The sequence below is a fragment of the Cottoperca gobio genome, chromosome 9 (genome assembly GCF_900634415.1).
Source record: "Cottoperca gobio chromosome 9, fCotGob3.1, whole genome shotgun sequence".
In the NCBI taxonomy this organism is placed as follows: Eukaryota; Metazoa; Chordata; class Actinopteri; order Perciformes; family Bovichtidae; genus Cottoperca; species Cottoperca gobio.
Genome location: NC_041363.1, coordinates 7,100,388 through 7,116,622, shown reverse-complemented (window position 1 = coordinate 7,116,622; position 16,235 = coordinate 7,100,388). Strand labels below are relative to the sequence as shown.

The 16,235-nt window shown below is 41.9% G+C and overlaps 1 protein-coding gene and 1 long non-coding RNA gene across 2 annotated transcripts; one reads left to right on the top strand and one right to left on the bottom strand.

Annotated features, from left to right (window-relative positions):
* The first annotated feature begins 504 nt into the window (after positions 1 to 504).
* On the top strand, positions 505 to 1,418 carry LOC115013149 (uncharacterized). Its single transcript, XR_003832767.1, has 2 exons — positions 505 to 670; positions 835 to 1,418. It is a non-coding gene; the product is annotated as an uncharacterized LOC115013149 (long non-coding RNA).
* A 33-nt stretch (positions 1,419 to 1,451) lies between these two features.
* Positions 1,452 to 15,743, bottom strand: LOC115013143 (glutamine--fructose-6-phosphate aminotransferase [isomerizing] 1). The gene is made up of 19 exons (XM_029439161.1): positions 15,593 to 15,743; positions 13,686 to 13,793; positions 13,015 to 13,122; positions 12,790 to 12,915; positions 12,624 to 12,682; positions 12,396 to 12,530; positions 12,247 to 12,308; positions 12,087 to 12,166; positions 11,889 to 11,997; positions 11,595 to 11,758; positions 10,119 to 10,214; positions 9,625 to 9,722; positions 9,281 to 9,401; positions 8,759 to 8,916; positions 5,783 to 5,897; positions 5,203 to 5,330; positions 4,706 to 4,873; positions 4,038 to 4,199; positions 1,452 to 3,067 (listed from the first exon to the last, which is right to left on the bottom strand). The coding sequence occupies exons 1-19, from the start codon at positions 15,597 to 15,599 to the stop codon at positions 3,023 to 3,025; spliced, it is 2,049 nt and encodes a 682-aa protein (XP_029295021.1). The 5' UTR covers positions 15,600 to 15,743; the 3' UTR covers positions 1,452 to 3,022.
* Between the last annotated feature and the right edge of the window lie 492 nt (positions 15,744 to 16,235).

Here is a 16,235-nt window from a genome sequence, read left to right as displayed (position 1 = left end):
TATGTCATTTTAGAAACAATTTGGGTTCTTCATCAGTATAACACATTCAAAGCAGAGATGAACCCTGGACCTTAATTACTGACTGACAGTTTATAGAAAATATTTTCTCCAGAGTATGTCAGCAGCATAAGTGAGGCCAGTTTTGTGTTAGTGTTAAAGCAGCATTCGAGTGTCTGGCCTACACGGCGTACATGGTCGATTAGATAATAAAAAAAATCAGCTCATGTTCACTGAGATCATTCAGTATTCAAACTGAAATGGAAGTGCTTATCTATATCTAAATATTATGCATTAACTGCTGATGTTATATAATTAAGGCATGTTAGTTTACAGGTTAGAAGCACTACAGCATATTAAATTAACGTGGCTTGTAAAACAAAACAAGTACAATAACATGAACAATGGCTGTGGTACATGTGAGGTGTTTCAGTTGAGACACAGTGAGCCATCGTTAGTGTTATTCGTTACACCTGTGCTGTGGTGGTGTCAAGGAAAAGTATATACACTCCAGCCGTGTCGAAACTAATTAAGGTCACAGAGGTGAAAACACCTGCTAACAGTTATCCAATCACTCAGACGCCATAAAGCAGCGGACGAGTTCCTTCATGCTGATGAAGGACTTCTGCAGCAGAGGATACTTGAAAGGCGTCAGTTGATGTTCCCGCTCCATGTAAGACTACCCATAATGCTTCTCGTGGTCAGAAAATGGCGGTTGTATTTGTTCAGAGCTCTGGCCATCTTCTGTAATTACTCTGCGGCTGCACTCGAAGACATCATTGTGGTTAGTCAGTGCAGCGAAATCTTTCTGAGGATTGCACTTGCTCTCACCAACAGTTTAGCGTTTTACCTTTCTACCATGCTGAGGCTGAATGCTTTCCTCAGGCTAACGCTGGCAGGTGTGCTCCCCTCACGAGAGGGACTGGACCAACATGGACGCTCGAGCTGCTCCATCTGGGCTTCATCAAAGACTTTCAGAAACGGCTGCTCCGCTCTGTGCTGTGGAGGAGGGAGAACTGTGAGGTGGTTAAAGTCAGCGCTGCATATCGTGCCTGCACTCTGCCGCTATTCACGGTCTGTTTGCGTGACCGTCTTGGCCCTGTCTGCTCTGTGCAGTAACTTCAGACCCAGTGTCTCCACCATACTGACTTTATGTGGCTGCATCAGACCGTTACTGTCGTCCTTACAGACTGACCACGGTTACTCTGGATAGGCACTTGGACTCATTGTGTATATAATAATAATAATAATAATAATCATGAAACTAACCAAACATTTTTTTACTTTTAATATCATTCCAAATGCAATATAACTGGATTTCTACTGCCCATTTTTAATTGTAATAAAGATTGACATATTTGCTGACCAGTCAAGAACAATATTTGGCATCATTGTCAATATTTCAGGATGTGTGCGACTGACATTCTTAACAAATTAACTCTGACACTAAAAAGGGAAGTACATGACACTTTATTGCATCGGTTCCACTAATAAATAGTGACCCACTCCCTCAGTAACGGCTTCCAACAGATGCTGCTAGGATTAGGTGCAGCATTTATCCTTTTCAAAGTCAAGTTAAGGCTCTATTACAAAAGCAAGATAAATAGATTTAAACCTAATGTGATTGACTTGAAGGAAAGTAAACCAGCAGCTCCTATTTCTTCACTATACAACTGTGTGTGTGTACAACATCACTCTTCTTTTTGCGTTTGAAACACATTTGGGATCACGCACACACGGCTGGCATCTGAATTTATATCTAAAAGAATCTGCAGGAAAACTGTATATACTCCTGTAGTGTTCAAAGCATCTATATTCCACACACTCTACCAGCGTCAGTACACGTTTAGCTACAATATAGGATGAACATATAAAATATATATGTTTTGGTCTACAACTGCCAAAGCCAGTGCAGAGATATTTGGTTTGACAGGACACTTCAAATGACTAACATTCACATTTTAAATCAGTAACGTCAACATGAAAGTTCCACAAAAAAAAGAAAAAGCTACAAATGGTCCCAATTCTTTGGTAGTCGTGGTGGCAAGGTGTGAGATGGAAACTGGGTGACACTTCTACTTGACTAAGTAACCTTAACTCGGCAAAAAAACTAAATTGCGCACAAATAGCTTTAAAGTAAAAGCAGAAACCGTATGTAACAAACTCTCCCCCTCTGGTGCAGGGGTCTCGGAAATCGAGGCTTATTCGGGTTAACAGAGCCCACCAAGACTAGAGTTCACGATCCGAAACACTAGGGTTATACAAAGAAACAAAGCTCTTGTAACCTACCCAAGACGATTTTACACAGTGTATTCGTAAGCTTTTCTGTGATTAACGTGTGATGTTGCTCCTGCAGTAAGTAAGTGTGTTCTCAGAAGGAAGTCCAAGAGAGAAACTGAGTCAAAACTGGCAAACTGCGCTGCAATTACGAAGAAGCGATGACCCGTGGCTTGGAATGATTTAAGGCGGTCGTTTACTTCCACTGTGGAGTAAAGACACTTCAAACGATTAGCTGCCAAAGACAAAATATCCAAACTAGAAATTATTGCACTAAAATAAGAAAAGAAAAAAAGAGCCAGAAAGGTCTTTATAATCCAACTTCTGTCAGTTAACAGCTTTACCAGCAGTGATGCTAATCAGCACAAATAAACATGGAGGGCTTTCTCACAAGTGTCGAGCGTGAATGCAAAAAAACCCAAACGGTAACTGTCAGTTGCTACTGCTTCACAAATCCCGAGCGTAATGAAGCGATCAGTTCCCAGCCCAGACTTCACCACCACGGACAAAACCGCTTCTCTAACAGTAATCTAACAATGATGCCAAAGGTTTCTGGGGGAGAAAATACAGTGAGATACAGATACTATACAACAGTGAGATACACAACTGTTGAGTAAAACATTGCAATAAAAATAGCACGAGACATTGTTTCCTCTTGGTTTCTGCATACAGGCGCTCCCTCGCCGTCTGTACGAGTTTGAATGTGCGTCCGCCAGCCAAGCTTTTGTTAAGCGATGAAAGTTGCGGCTCACTCCACGGTCACAGACTTAGCCAGGTTTCTTGGGCAATCCACCTGTATTTAGACAGAAGTTATTTATTTACTACATGACAAACACTGGCCGAATAAACTGGACAACAAAAAGTGAGACAGGGCTGTCGACTAAATGCTACTGTCAAACTATCCAAGTACGATTTACCAAAATCATAACAAAAAGACACTTTAATGCCAGTGATGATATTCTCTCATAATTCCCAAATCCTCACTTCTCAAACAGACTTCAGATATTTGGACACACTTTAAAAAAAAAAAGTGTGCAACAGAGCATAAATGTTTGCTTTTCTGTCAGAAGAGCAGCGCAATACGGCACGGTTATAAATAGTTATGGACTTAAAACAAGAGCTAAGTGGGCTGCACTGTCAGGACATCGGTCTGAAGTGAAGTGCTCCTAAAGCTGCTTCCACACAGGCAATGTTTACATGTCCGTACTTCAGTTAAGCAGTTTACTTTGACCTTTGACGTCCTGCAATAAAGCAAAGCCAAGGAAGTATACAAAAGGACCCAACAAGGCATCGTCTGAGACACGGATCAAGTTTAATACACGACTGTAACAACACAGAGCATTATTATAAAAGAACTAGCAGACTTTGCAGGAGAAAAAGAGTGAAGACTATGTGGTCTTCTCGAACATAGCACAGCTAAACAGGTACAAAGAAAATAAATAAAAAAAACCTTCAATTTCTATTCTTGCAAAAAATATATAAATTCAAGCACTTTCAATGACCCTTTTCTATTTATGTCCAATTAAAAAAAAACCCTGATTCACCTAAATGTGAACTTGTATAGCACATGTAAACACTGGCTCATTGGCGATACAGACAGACTTTCGTTTGAATGACGCCTGCAGCTGGAAGCGCCGGAGATGTGAGAGTTCAGAAACTGGTATTTTACTGCATTTTTGTGTCTTAAGTGACAGATGAGGTAATACATCTCATCTGGCAAAACAGTTAGGATTATCAGTTGAGCCTGAAGGGACAGTACTTACGTCGTAACCTCGGAGGACAGCCAGGTGGAAGGACAGCAGCTGCAGCGGGATGACGCTCAGGACACCCTGCAGGCAGTCCATACAGTGAGGCACTTTGATGGTGCGGCTGGAGTTCTTGGCGCTCTCATAATCGTCTTTGTCACAGATCACGATGGGGCGGCCCTGTAAATTAAACAAAACAAATCATCTGTCACTGTAGTCCTACACTTTGACCCCTTCCCCCCCCACCCCTCCCAATCTCAGCTGATTTTAACACCTCTTAAACCCACATCTGCTGCAGATTACCAATAGCAATGATGTCACACTAAACCAACCCCTCCCTTGTATTTAATGAGTTGAAGGATCAGACAGGACTGCAAATTAACCTAACGTGCAAAATGTGCTGCGGCCGTCAAGTGTTCAGAATTGACAGTCAGTTTCCACAACGTAATGTACGTTTGTCAGATTAGATTTGAAAGAGTTTCCTGAGCATATTAGTGAGTTAATTAACAAATCGGCAGGGTCCTATCACTTGGGTTTAAACTTGCAACAGGATATTTAAATATATCAAACCTGGGTAAATATTAAAAAGGGCAAGGTAAACTTTATTATCCCAAAATAGGTACATTTGGGTGATCACGGTGCAGAAACACACAAAACAGAGATCATTACATCACATTTTTTCTTACCTGGCGGGCAACAATTTGCTGCAGAGCGTTCTGACATTTGACGTAGGTGTGGTCTCTCATGATGATCATGATGACTGGCATGAGTTTATCCACCAGGGCCAGGGGACCGTGTTTCAGCTCTCCAGCCAGGATGCCCTCTGAATGCATGTATGTGATCTCCTTGATTTTCTACACAGGACAAAAACACTTCCTGAAGTTAGGGAAATCTACAAATTTAATAATAATTGTTTACATTTCAAAACATAAAACCTCAGAGAAGGAGGGTTAGTGCAGAGATGGACTAAGACACTGCTTTGCTCAGCAGTGAGACGTCCAGTCAGAGACAATTATCTATAACATCTCACTACAGATAGCCAACTTCTTTAGTTCTTTAGGGTAAAGAAAAAGGTAAAATATTTCTTGCAGTCTATTATAGTAGTACTGTTTATAAAGCCCTCCAGGGACACACAAAGAAAATAAAAATAAATCAGACGTAACAGATTATTGCATTTGCTCACCAGTGCTCCCTCCAGGCAGGTAGCATAGTGGTATCCTCTGCCCATGATCAGAACACTCTTCTGCTCGTACAGCTCTGTCGCCAACTTTTGGATCTCATCATCCAAACCGAGGACTTCTTTAATCAGATCTAAACACCGACATTACAGAAGAAAAAAAGATGAGATTGAAGATTTTTTTGGCAAATAAGAAAAAGAAATGACCATGCATAGTCTTGAATAAAATACTGTGGCAACAGGTTGCGGACGTCAAATGCTGGAATATGGACTCATAATGTTGGGCAGGTTGCGGCAGACTGACCAGACATTCCTCATTAGTTTACCATTAAGGACATTCTATCATATGCTTAACATCCAGAGACGCATGCAAGAGCCTCCAGCCTACAGCTTTCTCTTCCGTGGATCCCGGTCTCATCACTTTGCTTCCTCTTTCAAGAGGATTGTTTAAACAAACACAATTGAAACAGGCTTTGGGTGTACTTGATCTTTGCTCTGAGAGCTGGTTTTCCATCCCTATACATTTTAATGTCACATGTGATCAGGATTTCTCTGGCTGGAGCAGAATAGTGACGTCTTTATTTACCTGGAAGCACTCTCAGGCCCTGGATTATCTCTCGGCGTCTGGGCTGCATGGAAATCCTGTCATCGCACATCAAGAGTGCAAACATGATCAGGGCCACAAACTGGCTGGTGTACGCCTGCGGAGCACAGAGTCAGAAAGTGTATGCTGTTATTAATGTGTGATTATTTATTATTTTTCTCAGAAAGAAAAGCACCGTCCGATGACCCGTGTACGAACGTAGAAATGGTCACAAAACTACCTCTGGACATGCAACATGCTTGTTGTGACCCGATAATAAAAAGATATAGTTTTCACAGTTTTTCAGCTCAATATCGAACACAAAGAGCAGCAACCAGATCCTGACTCGAGCTTCTCTTTCAGTGTAGTTCTTGGAGCCTGTGCTTCTCGTCTCCCTGTTTTGATAGTTAACTCCTGTCCCAGGCCAATAATCTGCACCAGATGAGAAAGGGAAGAAGAAGCGGGTTTCTAGTACACGCCAAGCAGCGTTAAAATGCATGCAGCTGAGCTCACTCAAGCTAGTTGTTGCTCATCCTGGAAAACTTGGTGAACGCACAACATCACATCAGAGAGCACACCCTCTGATCACTGTGGAAATGTCACCGCTCACACAACCCCAGCACATCTGAGACTCCGTGCCTGACGTCATCACCGTCCACTTTCTCTGTGAGCACATTTGGAGGCCTTCCATGCCCATTTGGGAGATTTAATCAGTGCTTGATGGAAGCCAAATCATTTGACAGGACCCTCTAGATTCAGAAATGCCAGTGTCTAGTGCCAAGAAAATATCTATAAAACCTTTACACCGTGTCCCCCCAACAGCACGCTAACCCCAGTCCCTCAGAACTCTGACAGTCTGTGCTGACGAGTCAGCTGTGGAAACATATTTAATCCACATAGTAAACTGTGGTGTTTTTTTTAGTGTTCATGTCACCAGCCTTTAGTGCGTTTCATACATAACATGCCAACTGTTACCCTGCAAAGACGACCAGCATTACACACAGATGAAACATGAACACATTTCTTCTCAAACAGACACAGTTGTGGACTAGAAAACACACTTTGTAAGCCTGTAAATGGATACTGCTACATAATTCAAAAAGACATTCTTCCTCCATTTAATCAGTAGACCTACCAGAAGGATGTGCCTTTTGATAGCATCAAAAATATTTTGTCTCCACGTATTCCATAAATCTTGAATATGATCCTACGAATTGGAAAAAGCTGGGGGTTTTTTAGTTTGTTTTTTACACTGCTTATCCGATTAACAAAAAGAATGAGCTTGAAACAGAGAAAATAGAGAGCAAGTAGATGCATTTGCAGTCATTGAGCAGTTGGGTGAGATACGTGTTCTCCAGTGACATGATGAGCTAGGTTGCAGCATTTGCTTGAGTTGGGTGTGTGGCCCAGCCAGCCAAGCAGTAAATGATGGCGTCTCTGAGGCGTGCTCTGGGGCTTTGGAGCAGTGCAAGAGTCCCCGAGCCAAGCAAGGGCTGGACCAGGGAAGACCTTCTCAACTCCTCTCTCTCAACAACGTCCTCTCTCCACCCTGAACCCTCGACAACGTCCTCTCTCCACCCTGAACCCTCGACAACGTCCTCTCTCCACCCTGAACAACGTCCTCTCTCCACCCTGAACCCTCGACAACGTCCTCGCTCCACCCTGAACCCTCGACAACGTCCTCGCTCCACCCTCAACCTCCTCTCTGAACCCTCAACCTCCTCTCTGAACTAGAACTACAACTACCACTACCACGCTCTATGTCCAAACTTGGGGGTTGGGGCAGAGGCAGAAAACCAAAGATCCTAGCTTTACACGAGTCGAGATGAGAATATCAGGCTTATTCAACCCCCTGAGGGTTCAGAGTGGAGGAAAATGTCAGCTTCTAGGAGGCAGGGTCAGGCTCACAATGGAGTTTTCATCTGGGTTTCATTCAGTGTCAGTGGGCGTTAAGTTCATTTATGAGATGATGCAACAAATTGGTGGACAGTAACTTCAAACTCAGTATGAAAAGGTCAGTTCATCCAAAATACAAGTATTTTTCATCTAAACCAGGTGCCATTTATGCATGAAAATATTTTTTTCTGGGATTTGATGAGAGATACAGCTCCTAACTCAGAAGGAAATGTGGCAGTTCTCCTGGACATGTGCTTGTGACCAGAGAAAAATGGACACATTGTTTTTCTCAATACGTTTAGTGGTTCTTGGTGAGTCAGCAGTATCTGGTAATGCAATTACAAATATGCGATAGCAATATACATAAACTTGAATAGTCACCAACTGGACTGTCTTGTAAAAGGTATTGGCAAACATCCCTCAGTGACAAGTTAGACAATTGGAAGGTTACGCCAATTAAAACTAGTGCTGTAGCTAACAATTACTTCCATAGTTTATTATTCTATAAAATATTGTTTTTATAAAAGTAATAGTATAATCTAAAGTAAAGAAAATAAATAGAGTCAATTTCTAAAAGCCTGAGGTAATGTCTTCAAAGCACTGACCAACAGTTCAAAACCAAAAGATATTCAATTTCGGATCATAGAAGACAAAGAAAACAAGCTAATTAACATTTGAGAAGCTGGAACCACTCAGCATTTAAAACTGATTATCAACTAGTTTGCCGATTAATACATAAAAGTAATCAATCAAATGAGTGTTTCAGCTTTAATTAAAAACAGAAAGCCTGGATTATTGTGAGTAATTGTCACTACTTCCAGGCAAGACAGTTATTTATATAAATTTTATGGCAGCAGTCTAGGAAGAGTTTCTTTTTTGTTGGGAATTTTGACCTTTATTTGACAGATGAAAGTGTAGAAATGCATGACATTGCAGTTATATGACATGCATTGTAACCAGTCACCCAACAAGGCGCTCCGGGAAAATAAGTTATTACATTTTGTGCAGCCTAATCCTTTATCTGAAAAATGCATGTTTGCAGATGCAGATACTGTTGACATTTCCCAGAGATCGCAGTCTCACCTTGGTGCTGGCTACGCCGATCTCAGGCCCGGCATTGATGTGGACACCGCAGTCGGTCTCCCTAGAGATGGAGCTGCCCACTGTGTTGGTGACGCCCACAGTCAGAGCTCCTCTCTCCTTACAGTAGCGCAGGGCCATGAGGGTGTCAGCTGTCTCCCCTGAAGAATTGGCAGGAACAGAAAAACCATAACAGTTTATGCAATGTAACAATTCAGACAACAATGAAATAAAACAATGCTGATTTATTAGTCTGTTAGGAAATGGCTCTTTCACCATACAGGACTGATTTGAAACTGCTTCACAGAAAAACCATCACAGAAATATGACACACAGCTTGGAAACAAATAATCACACACACACACACACACACACACACACAGTCAGATAGTAAACTCAACTGTACTGCACGAGTTTGACAAGACTCAAGATGAGCACAAGAAAAGATAAATCAACCAGAGATGGAAAGTAGACAAATGGGGAATGTGCATTTAGAGCAAGTCCAGATGGCAACGGCATCCCCACCTGACTGGCTGATGAAGAAGCAGACGTCGTCTCGGAAGACGGGGGTGTTCCTGTCCAGGAAGTCACTGGCCAGCTCCACCATGACAGGCAGCTCGGTTAGCTCCTCCAGGACCTGGCGGGTCTGGGAAAGCCACGGAGCACAGCTCAGCATCATTGTGTTTAAACAAGCCAGTGGTGCTCAGAGCAGAGAATGTGCCAGTGCACAAACCTCACACCGGTGTCCACAATACAGAAATGACCTACTAGTCTGATGGATTCATTGTGGAAGGCAATACAGCCATGTTTCCATTATGTGCATTTACACCAAAGAAGAAAAAAAAAGCATTTGGTTAGTGGCTACTCACCGCTACGCCAGCATGGTAGCTGGTCCCGCAGGCAATAAGGATGAGTCGCCGACACCTCTGGATCTCTTTGATGTGGTCCTTCAGTCCACCCAGTGTCACTGAGAAGAAAATATATATTAAAATCAGCTAATTCATCATTCTACTCCATTAGTTTCCACCTCATTAAAAAAAAAAAAAAGAACAAAGAGCCCATGAGAGAATGTTTTATGAAAAACAAATCACTGACGAGTTACTTTAACATATTTTGCTTTTTTTTTTTTTTTAACATGCAAGTAGCTGTTAAATCAACTCAAGCACAGTGAGAACAAAGCACAGATGTTTCTCTTAAATACAAACTCCCCTTATTTTAAAACAAATTATTATGACATGCGTGCTTTCCTCTCCACACATTCTGAACAGAAGACACTTGAGCATGTGTTTGAGCAACATGAAGGATGGGACAGAATGGACAATCGTGCATTTATAGATGTTTTATTAGATCAATGAAAACTAACCTGTGTTGTTGTCAAAGTTGATTCTCCCCCTCATGGTATTGACCACAGACTCTGGCTGCTCAAAGATCTCCTTCTGCATGAAGGAGCTGTAGTTGCCTGTGGTGAGAGGATTAGAAATCAGACGAACGTTTCCACTAGTAAAAGAAAAATAAGAAGGTAAATGCCTCTTAAGAACACAGTGATGGACTTTTTATAAAGTGTGAGCCCACATGAGACCTGAGAAAGATCTTGTTTACACACATTAAGTACCTGAAAACGCAAAGCTCAAGCTCCTTACAATGTTTTACTGACAAATCAGGCTTTGCTGGGAATGTAGGGAGTTACTGTCTTTTTGTTGCTCTAACATATTCAGAGCCACGGGATAAGGCATCCCTTAAATAAAGAAAAAACAAACATGACACATCAGGGAGATAGTGTTTTTCCATCAATAATAAACTGACACTGAAATATGAGAGCGTTTTGTAGCCTGCCGCTGACAGCAATTTGGGTCATGCAAATTAGGTTATTCAGCAGAAATGCTCCAGAAACTGAAACGGAGGAGAGAGGCCGAGTAATGACAGGACCACAAAGGAATGTTGAGAGCAGCCAACACCAGTTTACCTCTGCCCTCTGCTGGATTACTGAGGAAGAGTCAGTGGAGAAAAAGGAAGTACAAAAAACAAAAACACATGTTTCATTGTGTGGATGACCATGAGGTTAAAGTGCTCTTCAGCTTTAAGAGTGGATGTAGAGGATGAACAGTGTAAGGCATGTCACTCTTTCCATACACAGTTCCAGGAGCAGGATAATGCAAACTATCTTTAGTGGTAAAAGAGATGCAACGATTAGCTGGTTCCGGCTTCTCCCATATAAGGATTTGCTGCTCCTCTTTAACAAATTTCCCCACCTACGACGGTCACACTTCCGTGAAATTTGGCATGGAGGTCAAGGTTTTGTGAGGTTGTGTATGTGAATGCGTGGATGCACTTTTTGCCTTTCATTAGGACTAAATAATGAATTGATAGTCCCATATGAGATTTGAGACATAACCAATATTTTCTCTTAACAAGAAAGAAATGATATTGTATTGATTATCCTTTGCTTAATTTTAAATCATGTGTCCTAGAGTACAAATCTAAAAACAAAATAATACTTCTACATACTGACTGCACTATATGTCAACTCGGGCTCAGAGAGGGAAGGTGAGGGTGATGAAGCCCTTCAACTTTTGAACTTAGGGGTCATCTTAATGACAGTGGCTTCCCTGGGGGTGCAACTGATCCAGCCGGGTTGCAACAAGCAGGATGATAAGACGGATGGCCGAAGGGTTGGAAGGCAACAGCCAGCTCAGCTATACAAGCAGACAATATCCCATTAAGATTTACACAATAACAGGTTCCAGCACAAAATTACAAGGCAGTTCACAAATGATTTATTTGCAGCAGAAATGTATGGTGGGGAGAAACTTAACAAATCAAAGGCTGACCCTCCACTCACCTTTCATGATCTGCTGTAGCTCCATCTGCAGGGTCTGGATGGCGCGGGCTGGATAGTCTCCGGCCGTACGCTTGATCCTGTGGATGGACAGACGACCTTCTACCACGGCAGCCACATCGTCGTCCTCCAGGAAGATCACTCGGTTTGTGTGCTCGATCACTGCGCTGTCGTGACCAGAGAGAAATGGACGCTCTACAGATAAAGCTGAGAGGTATGGACCTGAGGTGCATGCTTCATGGAGAATCTTTGGATGCTGTAAAAAGGCCGATGCAAAGACGCGGGGTATCTGCTTACCTTGCATCCGAGGCAAAGTAGTACTCTACAGCTTTCTCGTCCACAGGGAACAAGCAGGTGTCCTGGTCAGTCCTGGATAGGGCAGTGCAGCTCTTCTTTTCTTTAGCAGCTGAACAGAAAAAATATGGGCCTGAGTCACACTTGTGCAATCACACATTGGCAATTTAGACATATAATAATATAGAAATGTTAACATACAGGAGCGGTAGAGCACAGGAATATGATCTGAAGACAGCTTGTGATCACTCCTAACTCCCATCAGCAGTGGACTTCCCCTCCTGCAAAGCAACATTTTTTAATGAGTCAACAATACTTTATTCTGCAATAACTTTGTTTGACAACATTGATAGGAGTGTACCTTGTGCCAACTGCCTCGCCGGGGTAGTGGACACTTTTGAAGACCAGGGCAAAAGCACCCTCCTGGCAAGTGGAAGAACAAACACATCAGACAGGCTTTGAATCTGCCGATCAATTCAGGAGCAGAGTTTTGCATGTGCAGGTCCTTACCAGCTGCTGGGTCACCCGTTCCACCAGTGTGGCGAAACTGATGTCATTATCCTCTCGGTTGTCAAACATGTATTTAACCAGCTTGGCAATGGTCTCTGTGTCAGTCTCTGACTCAAACTCGTAGCCTTTACTCTCCTGCGGACATGGGGAGAGAGAGAGAGTTAGTCCTGTCGCCTATCAGAGTGATGAAAAAATGTCTAGAATAGTTCATGAAAAATGTATGCTCACCAAGAATTTCCTCAGGTCTTTGTAATTGGTGATGATTCCATTGTGAATGACAATGAACTCTGCAGACCAGAAAGATTATCAGAAACTTTAAGATATCAAGAATGTGGAAAACAAGGTCAAATGTTTAGCTGTGTGGCGTGAGTTAGCTCTCCATTTTTAAACTGACCATTGGTCTTGTCAGATCGATGAGGATGGCTGTTAACTGGGCTTGGTGCACCGTGGGTGGCCCAACGGGTGTGAGCAATGCCGAGATGAACATCAAACTCCACATCCAGGTCGATATCCTGCTGCTCTAAAGGTCAGACAAACACAGACAATATTATCCCAACTGCACCACAGTATACAGCATGACAAAACGAAACATTTTTAATGGCCGATTCATGTGACTTACTATTGATCTCCTCATCAAGCATCTTCACTTTACCCCGTTGCTTGATCAGTTGGATGGACTTGGCGTTTGTCTCCCAGTCTTTGCCATTGCCGGAATCAATTCCCACACCTAACACAATAATAATGAAAAGAAGAATTAGCATGAGAACTACAGTGCTCACAAGTCTTAAAATATAAAGTATATTACCATTTTGCAAGTCATTTATTGTTAACTGTTATGTAATGTGGAGTACTGTGTAAATGTACTGGTCTAATGCCAGAACAGAACGCCAACACAACATGACGTTACATTCAACTAATACATAGGGAAAAAAAAAAAAAAACTTTAAGCCCTGCGTGAAATGCAAATAGAATCACATGCAGCAATTTAGCTCCATTGGGGGGGCAGCATGTCTAACCCAGCAACATGGTAATGGATGCAATTATTCACAGAGATCAGTCTTGCTTTGTGTTCCTAACTCATTAGAAAAAGAAAAAAAACATCAAGTGTGATTCTAATGCTGCATTAACGTTATATTGGACACACTATACTATCAGCAACTTGGTGGCATTATCAGAATAACTGTCCTGCAGGCAGACAATGAGGGGACAGTGAAGGAAAGAGGCCTGATAAAAACATTTATGTGTTGTTATTGTTGATGGTGATATGAGCCTTTTCAATCTCTCTCTCACCAGCTGAGTCGTAGCCTCTGTACTCCAGTCGGTGCAGACCTTTGAGGAGGATCTCAAGGATCTCACGGCGAGTCCTTGGCACATGGTAGTTGAGATAGGCAAAGATTCCTGAGAGGAGGAAGGAACAATAGGACCAGATTCAGTGCTGTGTTTCTACAAATACCCACAATTTAAGCTCCAAAATAAGATTTACATTCATTACTTATTTCTTTAAAAGTATGCTTAGAAGTGCAGCTGAAAGAACAGATTGAAATAGTTTATTTGTACAATTCAATTTTGTAAAACATGCTATAATCACACCATCACTATACAATTCCACCATAAGTGGATTTATGATATTATTGACCTACACATCAAGAATGAATATGTAAAGGCAGCTGTTGAAACCAAGAAGTATGGGAATGTAATGGGATTATTTCAAAGTAGGACAAACATTACTTTTTGATGACAGCCTCTGCTATTTACTAAAGTATGTTAGAACTCTATTGTGCATAATGCAGGAGCACTGAAATACAGATTTCTATCTAGGCAGTAAGACCTATTTAGAGACAATGGAGTATATCTATAGACATTTCACAAGCTGTTATCTGCTGCCGAAGTGTCACAGCAACACATACAACCTCATTCAAGAGGTTTTGGTTTTGGTAATGGTCCAAAATACTTGTATGACTGCACATTAAAATCATCTTGGCAAAAAAACTGCACAGGATTACAGGGTTAGCGTCATTTCATAAATCTGAAATTACAAAACAGACTCAATGGTACAAGAACAGGCCTGCATGAATCAAAACTTAAGTATTTCAATGACAACTTTCAGCAATAACCAGAAGTATTTCCTGCATATTTTTTTGCTATCCACAGCCAGTCCTGCAAATAACTTACAACTGACAGATGTGTCACTTTAATTAGCCAAAGGGGAAGCAGTGAAATACAGCCCTGTTACACAGTTTAGCATGAACAGATAAATGTAAATATAGAGCCAGAGAGCTGCCTGGTTCAACAGAGCACTCATTGAGAACAGTGATGGGGGAATGCAGTGAGTGGAACATCGCCACAGGAAAGGGTTGCAACAAGCAGGCATACATCACGAGCCTAAACTTTGCTGAATAGGTTTTACAAGAGACAAAATTAAACCGAGCAAAGTGAAATCTTGCTATGGCAGTAGCTATTCATAGAGAAGCATGCGTCTTGAATCCAAACTAGTCCATCTGGTCTGATTGTGGGAGATTGTAGTGACAGTGATGGGAGACAGAGCGGCATTAGGAGTGAACGAAGGAGACAATGAGATAGAAGAATAGATAATAACAAAGCTTCTCAACTACATTTTCCAAACTGATCATGACAAAAGGAAACTTTTTCAATAAAAGTTGTGACAGCGGTATGACAACGATAGACGAGTGTTACATCCAACCAGTGGGCACTTCTTTATCACATTTGACGCACAAAAAGGTATCTGGGAGACTGCTACTAAAGCATAAGGCTAATATTAAACACATAGCTAATTGAAACATGTAAAGGCTTAAACAACAAACCAGAGAGACAGCGGTTTAGTGGAAAGTTACGCGATTGACGTGATTATCACCGCAAACCACGTAAGCAGGAAGAACCATTTAACGTTGGCTTCCTGATATCGACTATTAGACAGTGATAACGTCAAATACACAGATAGCATGTAGCGTGACAGCAAAACAAAACGATGGTTTCTTTAAATTCGGCATCAGCAGCACCAGCTCGCTAACTCAGGTTAGCCACCCCTAGCTAATTTCAACTGACTAACCTAGCTCCTTTAGCATGAACTAACGATGCTAGCGGTTTTTCAGTTGGAATTTGTTAGCTGTTCTGGTAAATAAGGAATAATATATATTTCCCATATAATAATATAAATGTACAATTGACTCAGTACTCACCACACATGACTACAGTTTGGCTGCCAGTCACAGCTACTTGGATCGCTAGGACCGCCTGTCAGTTAAGCTTCGCCCCCTCTGTTTTCACTGAATCGGTGCCTACCGCCTTCTTCCATGGCACATTCTGATTGGTCGAGAGACAAGTCAGATAGGTTTCACCTACCGACGCAGGCAAACCTGACGTGGCATCAGGATGCAGATCCGTGGGCAGGACAGCCTCGTAAACCCATGGATGCATAACGAGAACAAACCATGTTCAGTTATTCAGCAGCACACCTAAAATCAACATCAACGCGCATTGACGGACCTGTGCTCTCTGGCAACTGCAAATGGTTACATAAGTTTACACAATGATAAGCGCACTTAAAGCCTTCAGTGCACACAGTGCACACAGTGCAAACCTCTGTACAAATGTGTATTTAGATTCAACTTTTAAATGTTTTAGACGAGGTATGGTGCAGAATACACAATCTAAAAAAGGAAGGGGGCACTTCCACATTTCTTATCACATTATTGGGCTTCAAACATTAGGATTATGACATACTGGCTAGATGACACAGCAATTCCTCAAAACCTCCTTGAAATGGAACAGGAGGCATGTCAACCTTATTCCTTATTAGGTGCCATCATTCACCTTACACCA